Source organism: Lissotriton vulgaris, chromosome 6 (assembly GCF_964263255.1).
Source record: "Lissotriton vulgaris chromosome 6, aLisVul1.2, whole genome shotgun sequence".
Taxonomy (NCBI): domain Eukaryota; kingdom Metazoa; phylum Chordata; class Amphibia; order Caudata; family Salamandridae; genus Lissotriton; species Lissotriton vulgaris.
Window position 1 is genome coordinate 203,380,189 of NC_141694.1, and position 20,163 is coordinate 203,400,351.

Sequence of the window (20,163 nt, forward strand, 5' to 3'; positions counted from 1 at the left end):
AGTGCACTGGAAAAATGAAATGAGAGTTTTTCTCCATTGGGATCTCTTAATCGTGAAGAAGATTAGATCAGATATGATGTTACCATTATACATACTGAAGTATGTATCTGTTATAAGAGTTTCCATCTGTTTCCATCTAATATTCAGGAATAGTGAAGTTTTTTTTCAGTATTATAATGCAACAGCAGCTCACTAATATTATTGCAAACAATAATTGTGACCCCCTCCAAGTACTCAATTGTAATTTTCTGTTTTGACCTAATACAAAGCTTTTTAGGTCTCGCCTAGGTAGCGCTTGCGCTGTCTCCGACTTGCTGCATATAGGTATGGACTTGAAGCTCCACATTTTATGCCCCTCTTCTCAATTGGCTCCTGTTACTGTCCTTTCTAAATGGTAGGTTTTGATTTGTGAATAGGCTTATTAGTCTCTCCCAATTACCGCCTTTTCAACTTTTGTAATCTCCCATGGTGACTAGCCCTGTCATTTATGCTGTTACTCTGCAGGTTTTATTAGCAGTCTGTGGGCTTTATTTTCTTAAAGGACTTTCTCCAACCATATGTTGCAGGCAGGACATGAGCAGCGCTGGTGCTCAGCTGTCCTCAAGCAGTGCTCACACTTAGCTAATGGCTGCCTATCCTTTCCTGGCTGGTGTGCTTGAAATATTAGTTGTTCCGACCCCTACCACCTTCGACACCGTATGGGTGTGCACCTTTATTATAACAGCCCTTCAATTATTTTGGGCGGCCGGTGTCTGTGTTGCCTTTAACCCCTCCCTTCCTTTCTCGTGTCGTTTGTTTGCACTGTGCTTTTGTGCGTATCACAGTTTTGGTGCTACTTTCCTGAGCCTTTATTTATTTATTAATGGCCCACAATGATTTTGGGTGTGACGGTGTCTTTGTTGCTAAGCCCCGCCCTCCCCTCCTCATGCTGTGCCTTTAACTTGCATTAAGTAACGGTTACGACACTGGAGGGATTTCGGGCTCAACAGTGTCAATGTTGCTTAACCTTGCCCTTCCCTCCTCATGCCGTACCATTCATTTGCATTTATTAACCGCACAAACATTAATTGTGTACTTTTGAACAGCGCTCAAATTTTTTCACAATACATTTACTTTTAACCAGTAACTAATGATGACCGCGTGGGTATGCGCAGCTTGCCAACCTCTGAGCAACTCTGTTGTGTTTTGTTAACTCAGCGTGACGCCCGATTAATGGGCATCTTGCTATACCTTTTAAATATGCTCCATTCCCACTCCTCTCCCTCCTTCTGCGCAGACGACTGTGAAGCGTGCGCTGTGTTAATTAAAGAAATCTGCGGACGCCATCATGTCTCCTCCCCAATCTATGCCCTTTGTGTGCCTTGTTTTGTCTTTTTTACCGGACAAGGTGACCGCTTTATAGTGTTTGATTTTTTTTTCTTTCCATATTAGTGCACCCTTTCTTACTTCATCTCTTGCCTCTGCAGCACAAACAGCGCTGCCTCTCCCCCAGTAGCAGCCAGTGCTCCTGCAGCTGCCTAACACCGGCCTTCGCCCCTTCCAAGCTCGCAGCCCAGCCATGGATATGGGGGAGGAGGAAGAGGAAGGTCCTGTGAACTTCCCCGAGGTGCGGGTCACAACGTGATTAGAGTAACAAGCATTTGCAATGCAATAGGTCTCGCATTTATGCGAGCTTAAGCTATTGACATTGATAGAGCGCTTACAGAACTCTAAATTGAATGGGTGCACTAAACTCATGGTTTAAACACACTCACATGTATTTTTATCATTTGTAGTGTTTCACAAATAAAAACATGCATTTATTCAAAGTTATATTAGTATCGAAATGTAGTGTGCACAGTTAGTGTTTGTATGTCTTAAAGAAACCTAAAATTCCTTATTTGTATAATTTGCAGGATGAAATATTATTTGTGCAATGTAATTCGTGTCTAGTTTAAGTAGCCTGAATTGTAGGCCCAAACTTCAAGTTGTTTTGAGTTTCGTTTCTCCTTGGATTGCTCAAGAATTATAATTAAATGAATCCTTTTTGTGTTCAAAGTCAGTGTGTTCTCATCCTACTGCAGGTGCAGGAATTCGACCTCGTTATTCTTAGATTTAAGGAGATACTCAGAATGTCTTTGAAGGAGGCTGGAAGGCGAAAAAGGCAGGACCCCTTTCGTGTCTGGCCTATCGGAGAACCAAGGCCACTGAACATTGAACAAATTTAATTAAAGCTTCCGTGGAAACCTACTGAAAATGTTGCAAATGGAAAAGTTTATCCTATGACGTATTGTGGGTTGAACATTGCCTTTTTGTATGATGCTCAGGGACAGATTCGAGAGACTTCTGCTTATTTTCGGAGGAGAAGGAGCATCCTAGAACGAGCTCCACAACTTTAAGCTATCAGACCCATTTGACGTGAGGACTTCTTAGGAAGTCAACACGTGCTGACACCTTTGGGATAGACTCTGGGAAATAGGTAGGATTTGCAGTTAGAGCAGTGTAGGGTAAGATACTTTTCTTCTCTAATGAAAAGAGAATTGGAATCAGCTTCTATTCTTTGTTGCAATTAGGTTTTGGAGTTCATCATATTATGCCTTTTGTGCTAAATGAATTATATGCGTAGATTTGGCTCAGTATTCATTTTTATATATCTGTATACTCTGATATTGAAGTGTGTTTATATTCAATCATTTATGGCCTTATAATAAATCCACAAAACCGAAATTTGGAGTCTGTGGTCCTTTAAAAAGCATGACTCAATTGGAAGTATAACCTTGCATTGTTTTGCTCCCCTCAAACACTTTTAGTGGCTATAAAAAGACCATCTGATTTGAATTTAGTAGGGAACACAAGGATTATAATTTAGCGTAATCAACATTGTAAATGGCAATGCCTTTTTTTTGTTTTAAAAATGAATGCATTGGTATTTGCGTAAATGCAACACATATTGCATTGCAAATGCTTGTTTACAAACCTGGCCAAATAATCTGGACCTCACCCTTGAAACCTCAAAAGAAAGCAGCTGGAAGCCAGGCACACTTTCATGATGAAGCACCATTGACGGTGTTTAAGCATATCCCCAAATAACTTAAAACGTGGCTTTTTCAGTCTGAAACATGCATTTGTCCACATTTAAGACTAAGTGCCATCCAACTGGCATGGAGGGTACGATGTGGCTGTTCTCGTGGGAGGGTATACTCAGACGTGAGTCCCTAGCTCATTGCACCATCAGGATTCAAGCAAGCCGGGCCGACGAGGCTGAAATGCCAGAAACCGGTCCCCGGTAGCTTGTTTCCTTCCCAGTAGAAGAATTGGCTTGGTAGTTTGGTTTGCCCTGTTCCCATCATGCACTGGGACAGGAACAGACTAATTTGCATATAGCCAGGTTCTGAAGCTGGGATGGTGCAGTGAGCTAAAAAACGGTGATGGATCAAGCCCTGATCTCTTGACTGGGTAGGAGTATTCTGCATCATTCAGAAACTCTGTCCATCACCTTTTCCAAAATTGATTTTATCCACACTATGTGTGGGAGGGTATACTCAGACGTGAGTCCCTAGCTCATTGCACCATCAGGATTCAAGCAAGCCGGGCCGACGAGGCTGAAATGCCAGAAACCGGTCCCCGGTAGCTTGTTTCCTTCCCAGTAGAAGAATTGGCTTGGTAGTTTGGTTTGCCCTGTTCCCATCATGCACTGGGACAGGAACAGACTAATTTGCATATAGCCAGGTTCTGAAGCTGGGATGGTGCAGTGAGCTAAAAAGCGGTGATGGATCAAGCCCTGATCTCTTGACTGGGTAGGAGTATTCTGCATCATTCAGAAACTCTGTCCATCACCTTTTCCAAAATTGATTTTATCCACACTATGTGTGGGAGGGTATACTCAGACGTGAGTCCCTAGCTCATTGCACCATCAGGATTCAAGCAAGCCGGGCCGACGAGGCTGAAATGCCAGAAACCGGTCCCCGGTAGCTTGTTTCCTTCCCAGTAGAAGAATTGGCTTGGTAGTTTGGTTTGCCCTGTTCCCATCATGCACTGGGACAGGAACAGACTAATTTGCATATAGCCAGGTTCTGAAGCTGGGATGGTGCAGTGAGCTAAAAAACGGTGATGGATCAAGCCCTGATCTCTTGACTGGGTAGGAGTATTCTGCATCATTCAGAAACTCTGTCCATCACCTTTTCCAAAATTGCTGTTCTCGTGGATAACAGTCCATCGTGGCACCATTTAATCATGGCATCCCATCTTGACCAGCTTGTGTGATCCTGGCGAGTACATTTAACCCCTTAGACTCGGTTCTGATATCTGCTGAAAACTGGGAGTGTCTTGAAAGAGGCCAAAGGATGGTTGCATGAAACACATTTTACAAACTCTGGAGAATTTACACCATTCGGTAGGTTTGAGACAACTCAAGACACGATGAAGATAAATCTGTGAGTCAAGTTTTATACTCTGTGTGTTTTATTCAGGTTGCACGGTTTATGTCTGGAAAATGGCGACTCAGCCTTTCATCTTTTTAAGCAAAAGAGTTTACAGTCCGATTGGGTAATGATAACAGTATAGGGAATTGTTCAATGCACAGCGCTGTAAAGTGCTATGTTTATACTCACTGGGCAGGCATAACACAGGCAGGAAAAGAAGCCACATGCAAATGAGGCGAGACATGAACCCCTAGAGGGATCTCTTGAGCAGGAGGGTGCTATGCAAGACATGCACTCCCCAGTATCCACATGGAATGAGTATAACAAACAGTATTGGGGGAGCTCACTCAACGTTATTCTCTCGCTTGTAATTACCATTCCCACCGTTGTACAATAGAACATTACAGTTTGAAAATGAAGTGCTTGGGAGCGCCACAGCAAAGGGGCAGCTGCTGGGGCCAGGGGGATTAAAAAAACATGGATAACAGGGATCAGGAAGGGAAGGGGCAGAGAAGCCCCAGTTAGCAATTACAAGCAGGGAGAGCAGGGTGAATAACACAATAAAGGAAGGAGGTAGTGACACAGAGGGAGGGGCAGAGACAAATAGATAAGGAGAGGATGTTCACACATATATAAAGGTATTACAGACAAGCCCTGAAGGCGGTTTTCTTCCGGGCACTTGTTGACCAAAAGAAGTAAAAAAAACACTATAGCAAGCATCATGATGCTGTTTTTTTGTTATTGTGGATGGGGGCTTGACAACAAGGACTTTGACTGGATTTCTTGCACCACACCAGGCATGAAAGTAGCATGCTGGGCTGGAGGAATGCCACCATTCTATCATGAAAAAAGGGAGTGCATCTGTAACAACACACAGTGCTCTGCAGTCATTACTGATGGATTAGCAAAGCGCGTAAAACGAGTGCAGTTTTTCACTGTAATTGGTCGGTGCTGCTTCCTGCAAAACGGAAGCAAAACTAAGTGAGGCATCGGACCACCAGCCAATCAATGAGCGAGATAAAAAGAGCAATGCCATATATAACCAATGGCATGCGACAAAACAAATAGAAACGCAATGGGTGGGGTTTTAGCACTAATATTGATTACTTGATGCCTCGAAGAGGTAGCGCATTCGCTGCCTATGCTAGACCTAAAAAGTACACACATGGAAGATTTTGCATGCAGATAAGGTATTTCATATTTATTTTGAATACATTAATTTGGTTACTTTGAGCCCATTTCAAATGTAATTCATTACAATGCATCCAAGCACACTCAATCATTATATCTCTAATCCAATGGCTAATAGCAAAGGAGGTTTTCCCTTCTGGTGTGTTTCCAATGGGTCCTTAATCAAAATCTCCTTTGAACAAGGCATCAAGAAATGCTTGAACCACTCGTCCAAATCAGGCCTTTTAATTTTTATTTCCACAACCAACAAAGAAACAGCAGCAGCCGACGTGCGTTTCGCCCACAGCGCTTTTTCAAGACTCAGAGAAAAGTTTCCGGTTGATGATAATGAAAGTAGTTTGTTATATGGGAAACCACTTAGTTGATGGGAATTCTTCCATGTGGTATAGATACTTACAATTCCGAGAAAAGAAGTTGCACGTAGTGTTATTCCTGTACCGATGCACATGAAGGTATGCTGAAATGATTAATTAAGGGAAGCTGCCTCGCACTTCCAAGGCCTGCAACCCTTCAACACTTTAAAGAATTTCCTCAACCTTGATAAGTCCAGGCTTCTGTGTCTCAAAGTTCCCATTTCTTGTATCCGATTCCCCCACCCGGACCCTCTCCTTCTCTGCTTCAGTGACAGCAGAGCACTTTTCCATTAATTTTGTAACCATCGTCCTGATAATGACCTTGATTTAAATAGGTCAAAACGCTGTCGACTTCACAACGCCATTCGCGGCAACCAAAGGGTCATTTGTAAACCATGAAATTATACCGGTAATTATAAATACTTTCGCTTGACCCCCCAAATTATTGTTCTTTATTGTTTTCTTCACCGCCTCATGTACTAACTAGTGTCACTGCGCCGTTCACTCACTACAACACTTCCAATGCACATTTGGTTGTTATGGTTACTGCAATCCAATTGTATTATAGTGTTTCTAAAAGCAAATAACAACCCTTCAACCTTTCTTGGTCTCCCTCATACCTTTGTCCCTGTGCTATGTGATTGACACACTCTCTATGAGCAGTCCCCCTGTATGATATACCAGTTGAGACATTGTTCTATTGTTATAGTTCCTACACACAAAGCCATGAGCATTAACATATTACTGTGTCAGCAAAGTAAATATGTCAAAGAAAAGATACAGAATCTCAATTACAATTGTACCATCTCAAGTCAAACAAAAGGACTACTCCATGGCTTCATCACTAAGGCTCAATTGGAACCAGCATGGAACAATGTACCCATTGTCACAATGTCATTACTCATAGGGAAACTCCATTCAGGCGATAGTACATTTGAAAAATACAGAAATGTCAATGGTTGAGTTTGGCTGATTCAAAGCCCTCTCTATACCTCTTAGCCTGCACTACTTCCTATAAAATTTTTGAAGAATTGATAACACAGTGTCTTCAATCAATGAAAACTGAAGCCAGACCTAAACTCTGTAGTGGTTTTCGATAAAACATTTTAGTCATTGTAAACCAAGTAGTTAGTCATATCAAAACCATAAAGGCTCATACCAAACAGTCTTTAATTGTGAAAGGTCCATAAATCAGAAATCAAATGATAGATTATCTGTCATCATTTGATTTTTATCAAATATGCCTTTCCAAAAGTAAAAGATCCCTTTCAGAACAAAAAGATGCTCTTGTCATAAAGAAAATCTACCTGAATTTGAAGAGGTGATGTTTGGAATAAGTAGAACTGATTCTGACACATCATCCTTGATCGTGTTAGTAGCACTTATAGTGACAGGATCTCCATTGTGAGTCCAACTAACAGAAGTTGAGTTGGATCTCGTTCTGCATGTCAGCAGCAATGTATCACCTTGATAAAGTATGTCTGGGGATGATGTAAAATTAGTTTGACCTACAAATGAAGGAAAGAAAAACATAATCCATTAGAACAAAAGAAATGGATATTGTATCAAGACTTAATTCATAGTGAAAAAGGCTAACATTTTTTTTGTTTAAGAGATTTTTATTAGGATTTTGCAATACAATACATACGCCATATGAATACAAGTGTTTTACTAGATCAAATAAAACATGAGGCATATGACATATGAAAAATATACACTAAAAGGAGGAAGAAGAGAGGAATAGGAAGATAGAGAAGGAGAAAGAAGAAGGAAGAGGAAGGAGGAAAAGGAAAAGAAAAGAAAAGGAAAGAGAGAGAGATCCAAACCATGTATAAGGAGAATATTTGCAGTAAAAGAAGAGGCAGAATTAACAGCGGGGAGATTTGGAAGAAAGGTAGGTAGTAAAGGGGAGCCAAAGGAGATCAGATTTAATTTTTAGAGAAACAGAAGAAGATGAAGCAACAGCAATCCTATGTTCATCACAAATGAAATTCCACCAGGTAAGCACAGACAACTTGGAGTTATCTTTCCAAGAGGATAGAATCACTTTAAAAGCTAGAGCAATGAAAAGATCAATTAATCTCGCAGTGGAGGGTACAATATCTATATCAGGTGATAAAGATCCTAAAAAAACATTCAATAGTGATAAAGAGGTGGTACAGCTAAAGATTGGCATGCAAATATTTCAGACAGAATTCCAAAAGGATAAAACAGAAAGACATTCGTATAATTGATGTTTGAGCGTGCCCGTTTCTTTAGAACATGACCAACAAAGTGGGGAAGATGTTCGTGAAAACTTACAAATATTAACAGGAGTAATAATAGCTCTATGATGAATAAAAAACAAAGATTGAGTAATACGGGCAGCAGCAGAAACTTTAAACACTTTAGACCATAATCTATCCCAAGTTATAACAGAGGGAGAAACGGACAAATCAGTTTCCCAAGCAATCTCAATAGTTGACTTAGAACGAACAATAACATTTGATAACAGTAATTTATATACAAGGGCAGCTTTAGGTCAGTGGGTCGAAAATAAAGGATATAGAGAAGTAGAGGGAGTGAAAGGTGGTAAGGTAGGAGGTAGTGAAAATGTAGACAAGTGAAATTGTATGGCAGTAGTAATGATGGTATATTCATTAAGACAGGAAGCAGGTAATTGATAAATGATTTGTAATTCATGGAAAGGAATGATAGAATGATTGGAAAGAAATTGATGAACAAACAAGATATCCTTTTCCTTCCAATATTTGTAGTAAAAAGATTTGCCTTTGTATTTAAGAAATTTGTTATACCACACAATAGAGGACAAAAAACATTGAAGAGGGGTAAAATCCTCAGAGAATGTATTGTAAATCAGTGTTTGGGAGTATTTCAAAACAGGGTACTAGGCCAAAAAAGAGCAATTTGACATAAAGCAATATGTTGAAAAGAAAAATCCTTTAACAGCGAGCGTTCAAAAAGAACCCATCTGGGAATTGGAATTTCCCAAAAATCATAAGCTAAATAAAAGGATTGTTTAATCAAAAAAGCAGAGTGGTAAGTTTTAAAATTAGGGAAACAAACACCACCTTCACCTCTAGGACGAATAAGTTTGCTTAGGGCAATACGAGGGTGTTTATTATTCCACAAGAATTTAGTACAGATGGAATTTATTCGGGAAAAATAAACATTAGGAATTTTAGTAGGGAGCATAGAAACAGTATATAGTACATGGGGGTAATCATCATTTTGATAGTATCCAGTCTACCCCACCAGGAAAGATGTAAGGGAGACCAAAGTTGGAGGAGCGATTGAATTTTCTTCAAAAGGGGGTTAAAAGTAAATTTAAGCGTATCAACTAGGGACGAAGAAAACCAAATGCCAAAGTACTTTTGGAAGGACACCACGTAAAATCATTAGTGTTAAACATATATTGATAGCAAATAGAGTTTAGGGTAGAACTTCCGTTTTAGATAAGTTAGGTTTATAACCCAAAACAGAGGAATATAATCGAACTTCGTCCAAAAAAAGAGGGAGAGATGCAACAGGGTTAGCCATATAAATCAGTATGTCATCTGCATAAGCAGATATTGTAGTTTCAACAGAGGAAAGTTTGAAGCCTGTAATCTGAGAGTTAGTTCTAATTCGCTCTAAAAAAGGTTCAAGGCAGAGGATAAATAATAAAGGGGAGAGAGGACAACCTTGTCTTGTACCTCTAGACAGTGAAAAAAACCTTGAGAATTGGTTAGTGACAAAAATACTGGTTCGGGAGGAGGAATATAAAAGTTTGACAAAGGAAATACAAGAGGGACCAAAACCAAACCAATGGAGAGTTTGAAACATAAATTGCCAATTGATGCAATCAAAAGCTTTCTCAGCATCTAAAGATAGGGCTGCAAGAGGGTATTTAAATTTTGTGCCATGAGAAATAATATTAGAAAACATACGAGCATTGTCAGAGGCTAACGTGCCTTTCACGAATCCAATTTGGTCAGTTTTAATCAAAAGGGGGACAATAGAATCAAGGCGAGATGCAAGAATTTTAGCAAAAATGGTACAATCATAATTAATTAATGATATAAGGCGGTAATTTTTGCAATGGGAATGATCTTTGTCAGGTTTGCGAATAATGACAATTAATGCATCCATAAAGGACCCAGAGGCCCTGGCATCAGCAATAAAAGAGTTAAAAAGCTGTAGTAATTTAAGGGCAAAAATTGAGTGAAAAGTAGTGTAAAATTCAACAGGCAATCCATCGGGGCCTGGTGCCTTCGATGTTTTCAGAGAATTAATGGCCTGAAGCACTTCCTGAAGAGTAATATCTCTCTCTAATTGATCAAATTCATCAGGAAGCGATGGTGGTAAGGGGAGACCAGCAAAAAAAGAAGTTAAGTTCTGAGTAGAGGGGTGTGTATCATCAGTATAAAGAGATTGATAATAGTCATGGAAAACCTCTGCAATTTCTTCATTCGATGAGACTAGTTTATTAATAGATTCATTGAGAATAGGTCCGACAGTCTTACGTTCAGATTTGATTTTTAGATAATTTGCTAGCATTTTACCCGCTTTGTTTTGACCCCCATGGAATTTGGACTTAATCTTAAGCAGAGTATTACATGCTTCAATAGTGGCAATTTTATTAAGCTCAGTTAGAATTAGATCCTGAAGGGCAACAGTAGCCTTAGAGGTGAAGTATGGCTAACATTTTATGCTATGAATACATTGTTTACAGCTTTCCTAGAGAATCACTGAAATCCCCAGGGCATAACTCCCATGGCGAGGGCCATAGTGTTATTTTTAAAATTTGAGGTTATGTTTTAGAAAATAAAATAAATGTGTAACTTTGCCTTATGGCTCAGTAATTTTTGATGGAGTTGAATGGCAAAGTTGCAATACATTTGCAGGAACCATCTAGATGACACTTAAGGGCTCATTTGTATAGCGGGCGGATTGCCACCACCCGTATGGAGGTGGCAATCCGCCCGCTAAAAACCACCACCCGGTCTGCATTTCCCCCCGCCACATTAACATGGCAAGGGGGTCCCAGGCGAATGGAAAGACCATCCGCCAGTTTTCCGCCCAGTCGCAGAGTCGACGGGGCGCAAAAGCAGCTAACATGGTGGTGGTGTCTGGGATACACCGCCATCCATATTAGCATGAATGCGGGGATGTGTCTTTCCGTGGTGGTGTTCAGGCGGTTTCTGCCATTGGGGGCTCATAGCGGGCCCCCAGGGATTCTGGGGGTTGGGGGTCCACGCGTGGTGCCTGCCACATTGTGCATGGAAATACACAACATGCCTTCCTGGCATTGCGGCGGGCGGTGCTGAGAGCACCACCAGCCTCAATGTCAGGAATGCAGGATACGCCTGCATTGAGGCGAGCGCAACCTAATGTCTGCAACGGGAGCCCCGCACCTATGCCAGGCAGTTCCATTCTCCGACAGGATGGCGGGCGGAAAAAGTCCGCCCGCCATCCTAATGATCCCCTTACTCTCATTGTCCGACCACCGGATATGTCAACATTTGGCAGGCGGAACCTTTGCCTGAGTGATGGAGTCATTTACTCTTTCGCCCTCCCAGAGGAAAGCCCCACCAGATGTTTTAAATTGTACCCAAAAGGTTGGCTTTTTTAAACGTGTGCCTTTAAATGTGTGCAGATGACTATTTTCAGTTGTAAGTTGGTGCACACAAATCCTTGTAAATCTGGTCTATTATCAGCTTCAAAATTCTAATCTATCTGGATCTAATCCTAACACCAGCTTTTCAAAATAGATTGAGGGGTATGTGAATGTATTTGGAGAAGTGTGGCTCACTGGTTAGAGGAGGCAGACCTGGAAGCAGAGGTCAGCCCGGGATCAGGGTTCAATTCCCGGCTTGGCGGGGTCTTGAGTCCTAAAATGTCCATGGACTCGACAATTCTCACTCCGGTACCTACTCGATTCATGGGTTCACACTCCGAGACTCTGGGCAATAGCTTGCTTGTTCTCCACAACGGCCCATCGCGGCGGGATGCCTGGCTTTCACCTTGCGGATACCCTGCCGGGGTTATCTCACAGGGGAATACCAGGACGGGTTCCCTAAGCAAGCGCTTAGAAACCGCTCGGTGATTTGCGCTATATAAATTCCTGTACATTTACATTTACATTTACATATTCATACAGAATTATATCACTCAAACATGGCTGAAGGGCATTAGGGTACTTTATCACATAAATACCAGGTTACAAAAAGCATAATCAAGAAAGAGTGCTGAAGTGAATAAACAAGAGAGAAGAAGATTTAAAACCTCATATTTACAAATATAGCTTCTCAAACAAACAGTATTAACAAGAAGACATTGTGTAAACAAATGTTGAAAATATAACTTGAGGAATAACAGAAAGGAAGAGGGTGAGGATACTGAATAAGTGAAGAAATTGAACCAGTAGATGTCTTACTGTAGGAAGGTGTCTCTCTATATAATGTGCTAAAATGAACTAAACTGTGCATGGAGTCCAGTCCGGAACAACAGATGCCATAGAGCTACTGATTATGCAGCTCGGACACCCAAGAGGGCCACAACACTCTCCGCCCGCCCCCCGGGCCTCCCCAGGGCCCTACCCTGGCCATCCCCCTGGACAAAGATATTTTACATCAACATTACGAAATCATGAACAAAACAATTTGCCTGATGTTGTACAATTACAACCATTCAGAAAAAGGAGAATCATTCATTTATCTTTGAATTTCCCCAAAAATAATTGTATTCAAATTAAACTCTAAACAACTATTTGGAAGAGTCATGGCGGGTCTTCCCCTTGACAATCTGTAAGCCACAGCCTGCAAGACAAAATTCAAGATAAGAAGGTGTGTCATGTGCTCTTCAAAGGACAGAGAGAGAGAGAAAGAGAGAGAGAAAGAAAGGGAGAGAGGGAGAGAGAGAGAAAGAGAGAGAGAGAGAGAAAGAGAGAGAAAGAGTGGGAAGGAGAGAGAGAGAAAGAGAGGGAGAGAGAGAGTAACAGGAAGAGAGGGAAAAGGAGAGAGAGTGCCAACACTGCAGACTCAGGCCTCACTGCTCACCTGCTACCACCGGTGTGGCTCCAACCACGTGCCGGTATACATTGCAGTCCAACAGGTCAATCAATCAAAATACTTTATTCGGTTTTACAAATAGAAAACCATAAAAGCACATTACAACGATAAAATGGAGCCATTTATAAAACATATACATTAGGCATTGACTATTATAAATAATTCATTCAGATATTAATACAAACAAGTATTAAAAACTGGCACCCATATAGGATATACGAACTCTGTGACAAAAACATTTTAGCTAAAACAGTAGCCACACCAATATGGAGAACCATTAATTTAAGGTGCTTTCTGGTTTTAACATTTGCAGAAAGCAGCATGGTAGAGCACCAACTGACAGCGGTGTCTTCAACGTTCCGAGTTGATGCAGAAAAACAAGCGGCATATCAGTTGGCAGACAGCTTATTAAGCCGCCTAGTTGAGAATGCACGGCTTAAAGCAATACATGCAGAACAACATTACGTTTGTGCCACTATTCTGGATCCACAGTACAAAAAGGCATTGGCCAGCAATACATTCATTCCTTTTTCTGAAGCAACTGTTTCCAAGTACAAACATTGGCTAGCTCTGTCAGTCACTTGGTTCGAAAAAGAGCAGCAGGAAATTGAAGGAACCACCACAAGTACTAATGAAGCAGCAGGCCATCTGGCTTCAAGTTCCACTTCTGTGGCCAAAGTCAGTCACTTTCCCTCAGAGCCATTACTGACACCAGCAACCGTATCATCACTTGCATCAGGCCCAGCCATAATATTGTCGGAAGCGGATTGGATAACTCATCAAGGGTTTGCTCGTTCCAGTGTTGATGTAAAGGCATTGGCAACAGATGGTACGCAAAGTCCAGCACCCCTGGAGGACCTTGAGTGGATGTTGCAGGCCTATCTGGATGACCCAACAGAGGACTTCTTTGATCAGAACCCATTGGTGTATTGGTATGGGAAAAGGCCTCAATGGCCACTGATCACCAAGTTGGCTATAAATTATTTGGCTTGCCCACTCGCAAGTGTGTCTTCTGAACGTGTTTTCAGTGCTGCTGGTGCCATTGTAACTTCAAAAAGGACCCGCCTCTCGCCCAAAAATGTGGAGGGTTTAACATTGACCAAGATGAATCAGCGCTTCATACCACCGGATTACAAAATACCTGAATCCACGCAGGAAGAAGAGGAAACCGACTTAGGTGACGGAAGTTCTTCTCTGTTAGCTGACCTACTCCCAGTTCAATTCACAGAGTTTGAGGACAAGATTTACCTCCCTGACACCTAGGCTTGAAATACTAACTTTTTTTCCCGTCCTTATTCACTTTTATTTCTGTGTGTCTTTTTTTTGTTTTCCAACTGGTATCACAACAAAACTTTAATCACAACAAATCCATCAGCAGCACTGTCTTCATCTTATTTCCATGTTGAAGGTGCCGCTGTCTGCATTCCTGAAGTTCACAAGTTCACAACTCAGTCATGCTCCTCTAGTATATCCTCCTCCTCCAGACTCCCCCTATCCATTTCACTCAAGGCAGATGGCCGGATTACGCAGAATCAAGAAACTGTTGCTTCTTAGACGTGTCCCCTCAAAAGAAGTGGCACTGGAATGACTGACTATGTTGACTGTTACTTCTGAAATTGACACAACTGGCTGCCCTGTGGCCCTTCACTTAAGAATAAGATGCTGACAAAAAGTGGAACAGGTAATGAATGATGAGATGGCATGCAGTGGACAACACTGGATGTCTTGCTGTTTGTTTGTTGTGCATGAAATGAATCCTATGTGTTCTGTAATTATTTAATCTATTACACACTAAATGTAACTCAAGTCTACTTTGTTTACCTTGTTTAATACAAATTGGACTTCTACAGCAGGGGCCATTACATTGCATTTTTTAATATGGAAAATTGTCCTTGGACTCACTGTGTGTAGACTATGACTGCATGAACAACAGTGAGTTTGCCAATACCATGATAATGATTGATGAGTCATGATGACCAAAGTTACATAATATCTTTACAGTCACTCACTGGGATGGATGGATCATCCTCGACAATTTACGGAAGAACTATAGCCATTTCGTGAGTGGCAAACAGGTACACAAGTCAACAACAACCACAGCAGAACTACATGTCTGTCTAGCCGTGGTATATGGAGTGGTCGAGCCAGTGTAGTGCTATGCCAGAATCCAGACAGCGAATCATGTAAAATTGCAGCTATGTGGCTTGCTGTATAAAATTAGATCTGCTTTGTCTGTCTGTGTCAAAGAGGTATGCTACATGGAGGTTGGTTCGCTCAGTGGTGCCTGACTTGACCGTCTGCTTGGCCCTGGCCTGCTGTGTGCTGTAATTATTATCCTGGAAACAGAGACTCAGAGTAGGCACTTTAGAAAGGATGCATGTATGTAATACTGTCGCCCCTGAAAGTGAAAGTGTTATTTTTGCACTACACACCGTACCTTATATTTTTCCTCCTGGGTGTTTTAATATTACTTTCTGTTTTTCCATCGACAATTACAGGTCTGCAATTTCCCTGTGCGATGGGAAACACATTAACTCAGGCTCCGCAATTCCGCATCCGCCAGGAAGACAGTGGACAGTGTGGTCACCAAGATTGATCGACGGAGCACCCGATGGAATGGAGGAGTTCCGCGAATAAGAGAATAGCTGGATGCATGCAACTTCCCAATGTGACCAGTGCAACTACAACATACAGTTACAGTATCCACTTCACTTGTCCTTATCTTTTAAATAATGTTATTGTTGTGAAATTCTATGAGTGCCACTCTGTGCGTTTGCTCTCGGCTTCAAATTCATCCCTACAGCTATTTGATAAGTTTCTTTGCTATTTTTAAAACTAATGTAATGTACTAACTACTAAGTGCTTCTTCTCTCTGAGGCCAGATACGCAAGTGAAATTGCGTAATTACTGTAGCCCTTTACTGTCTAATTGTTTAGTACTAGTTAGTAAGTTGTAGTATAAGTACTACTTTTCATTAACCTAACCGTCCATTTAGCAAACAACTTCATGCATGCACTTCCTTTAAGTCCCTTAAGAGATTTATGGATATGGTAGTATCGTAGATTTGTTTTTCTTCATTTGTTGTTTCTCCATGCTGTGTTTTTTGTTTCTCTCTCCAAAAAACTTTCCCAAAAACCCCCATTCCCATCCATTTTTCAAACCCTAACCCTCTTCCCCCGGGCTGTGTGGTTTTCATTGAGGTGTGAGTAAATGACACCAATAATTCCACATACTTGCTGGGGAGGATAAGGTCAAAAGCAACAGAAAATCAATTTCAAGGCAGGTCAAGGAATTGGAGGATATATTACTAGTTCTTGCAGTAGCCATAATCTACGCAACTCATACTTAACTTTTGATTGAATACTTTAGCATTGCTTAGGCTACAATTTATGGAACTCTTCTTGTGTACTGTACTATCGTACTGTTCTAATGCTCCTCTCAGACCACTCAATGTCTCATTTCCTTTTTTTAATATGCTGCTACTGCCAGTGAGTACCACTACTACTACCACCACAACAATGCTATTTCATACGTCTAGTATTCCATAGCCAACCTTAATCGCCATTTGCCATGCAGCCAGCCCTGTGCCTAGACCTATTCTCAAACACGAATCACAGGTAAAATAAGTATTCTGGGGAGGAAGAATGATGGAGTAGGAGGAGAGGAGAGACTGATGGTAGTACTAGTAAAGTAGTAGGACAATTGAATTCACTAACTCTCTCAGCGGCACTTTTGTAAAAATGTGGGCGATTACTTAGACAATTTGAATCAACCAGACAGTTAAGTTTCAGGAAAACGTACAGTTAACACCCACCCGCCCCTGCCTCCCCCACAAAACAGTACAAACACGTATGCTATGTTTAAGTTGAAAATAAATAATAATTATTTGGTCCCTAACAAAAATAAACTATCCCACAAGACCCGACCCACCCCCTCCCTAACCCCAACCAATGTCCAAAATGTCCCCAAAATTCTGAATACCCCAAGACCCAATTCCGACCCCCCCCCAAAAGTCTTTAAAAAAGGGGCAACGGACAGTCTATTTTGGCCGGCAGTGTCCTGTGGCCAGGTGGTCACGCTGCTTTCTCCGGAGGGCCTTGAGCATGGCTTTCGTCCTCGCCCCATTCTGCTCAAGGACTCACTACATTAGACTCAGACAGTACACCAGTCTTCTTCTTCTCTCTTGTTTAGCGAAATTAGTACGTAAACAGTCAGCTTGCACCCAAGAAAAACAGACGCAAGCCATAATGACGTAGACTCGTTGCGTTACTGTTACCAGTCCAGTACATGCAGGTGGGGAAGCTCTTACTTTTCTATTACGGGTGGCACTGGCCATACTCTGAAGGGCTACTGCTCAATTAATTTAACTTTCACCCTGCCCTGCCCCTGACTACTACAAAAGGAAAATAAAGAAGATAATATAATCATCTATCCTTTCACAGGATATTTGCTTATTTAAGGGATGACTTTAGGTGCTTTGTTTTTACTGATTGAGTGAACACCGATAGTCCACACATGAATGACAGATTTGAAAAAAGTTTTTTAACAGAGGTAGTAAGTGGTCCCAGTAATCGCCGGAGGAAGGCACTTGTGACTTGACTTGATAATGTGAAATATTATATACAATATAGATACACAATATATGCTGTGCTTGCAAACTACTGTTAGTCAAGGGAGTATTATGAAAAATGACAGCTTCTACTTTCCTCAGCTTTGCTACTCTGGCACGGACGTGCTGTGTTACATGCTCTTCAAAGTAACACTCTTTATCCAGTGACCGTCTACTCGGTCTACTCTACATACACCTATGTTATCTATGAGGAAGATACCATCCAGGCATCCATCTATTCAAAGTAAATATCAATCATTCTTCTTAATGTCTCAACTGGACAAACCTTACTTTTTCTCACCGAAAAACGCCCTTTTCATTTTATTTTGTAAACTGCCAGCCATGTATCCGTGCTTGACTTGCATTTGAATTTGAACCAAAGGATATATTGCGCACACACACTTTTTCTGTTTCAACCACCCAGCCAGTCCTCTTTTCTTTCTCCTTCCACCCATCCTTGTTTCAGCCTTCAACCGGCCATGCTTCAGATTCCCAGCCACCTGTGCCTGCATTCAAAAACACGTATCATTCTTTGCCAGTCATTAATTTAACTCGCTCGTCCTTCCTTTCACCCTTCTTTCCCTTTTCGTTCACCCTTTCCATCAAGTTGATCTCTGATCTGACTTGGCTTCTCGATAAAACTTTCACAGCTGAGTTGAAGTCAAATTTAGAGGAGGCAATTGGTTACTAGTCAACTCCCCGCCGCTAATGCTATTGCTGATGCAAAGTTTTGCGAAGTCAAGGGTGACTGTCTTGTACTTGGTTGACAAAAACTTAGGGGCATATTATCAAGGGGTTTATCTCCGCTTTTTTGGCTTTAAAAGCCAAGAAAGCGGAGATAAAGTCATCTCCCTATTACCTAGCTGTCGCTAACACCAGTTCGAACTATACGCGGTACTTGGTCCTTAGAAGTCGGGTGCGTGTGGAGCCAATGTCGTGGGTTGTCACATAACAGTAAGTTTTGGTATACTATACCGTCGGTCAGTATCCTCTTTGCAAATCCTGCAGTGTTGGAAGAGCAAGTTGCTCAATATCGGTTATGTTACTTCACATTACAGGTGATTGGAACGCTTGTTTGAGGAGCATTTTTCTGGGAGTACTGTTCCCTTTGTGACACTATTGGGTGCTATCTACAGGGTTTAATGTTACGGTGTCACTCGGCCACTGTTTGTGACTCAGATTCTTGTATTTTCAGATTAAATAGGATTCTTGGTCCTATTACGTGAGTACTTTAAAAGCATTTTACAAGCGATCCACTGACAATAACCTCAATTGAGTATGTTTATATTGAGGAGCTGTTATTGATCTTTTTGATATTATAGGTGGTGTGATATATTCAGAACACCTGTGAGTAGGGTTGTTTTTATTGTTTGATCATATGTTGTAGAAGTCGCTATGAAGCATTGACATTAGGACCAGTATTTATGTATTGTTACTGGTTTTGTTTTGTTACTAGATTGTGGGTTCTTATACCCGTCTTGCATTGCAGAACTTCCGGCTGGAAGTCTTTTGAAATGTGAGTTTTTAAAGCGAGTGAATTTGGATTATTGGGAGTCACTTTCTTTGGGAACACTGTTTTGTGGTGATGTGTGTTCTGTGCACTGGTCTATGGAGTTGTTTTCCACACTGTGGGTGTGTTTTTTCATTTGTGTTTTTTTGGGTGAGCAGATGATATCTCACACATGTAGGGATAGTAAGGATATTTCCTTTTTAAATTAGATATATATTTCTCTTCATTAGTCATATATGTGCAACTTTTTCGTCCTGATGATGGTCCCGAGGATATTATAGACCACCGGGGGACCGAAACGTCTACGCCCAAAACCGTTTTGCTCACACACTGATTTTTAAAATTTTGAATTTAATAATTTGCAATGTGAAAATTTATGTTCTTTATGGTATGTCACTGATCCATACCTGAAGCAAAAGGTGTTTCATGTACTACTATTAATTGTGTGTAAAATCTTAGTAGTATGGATGTTGCCATGTTGCAATCTTAAGTGCATAACAGAAAAGTGTTATTAAATATTTCTGTAGCATTTGTGCAATATTCCCTGCGTTTGTGGATTCATGATCACTGATGTGACATTTTTGAATTGCAATTATTATCAAATAATTCCTTGGAGGGCAATTTATACTTTTGTTATTTACGATATCCAGTCCTTCTGGGATTATTGGGTGGCTCTATTGTGTTTAATTAGACATGAAAGAAAGACACAAACATGGATGATTGTTGTCAACGGAATCAAACATTTAAAAAAAAAATAACAAATTATTTCGTTGAAATAAACAACAATTGCACTAAATTTATTAACCTATCTGATGTGGTCTACTAGGATATCATCATAGTATTGCTGGATTCGTGGACCGTCTACGGAAAGTTATGTAACTCACTAAACCAACTACAAAAATGTTCTACTAGGACTGGCAGCACTCAGCAGCACCCAAAGTGACTGACACAGTCGGTCACATGATTGCAGACCACTAAAAAATGTCCTACTACATAACAAGTTATAATATACTCAACCTAGCAATACACCACCACTATCTCTTCTTAG

The 20,163-nt window shown here is 41.0% G+C and overlaps 1 protein-coding gene across 1 annotated transcript in view; it reads right to left on the bottom strand.

The window, feature by feature from the left end:
- LOC147707023 (adhesion G protein-coupled receptor F5-like) overlaps positions 1-20,163 on the bottom strand; it is a 948,772-nt gene that overhangs the window by 645,195 nt on the left and 283,414 nt on the right. Inside the window, exon 8 of the mRNA XM_086926247.1 lies at positions 7,252-7,452. Within this exon, the coding sequence (XP_086782373.1) occupies positions 7,252-7,452 (201 nt within the window). The remainder of the gene's footprint in view (positions 1-7,251; positions 7,453-20,163) is intronic.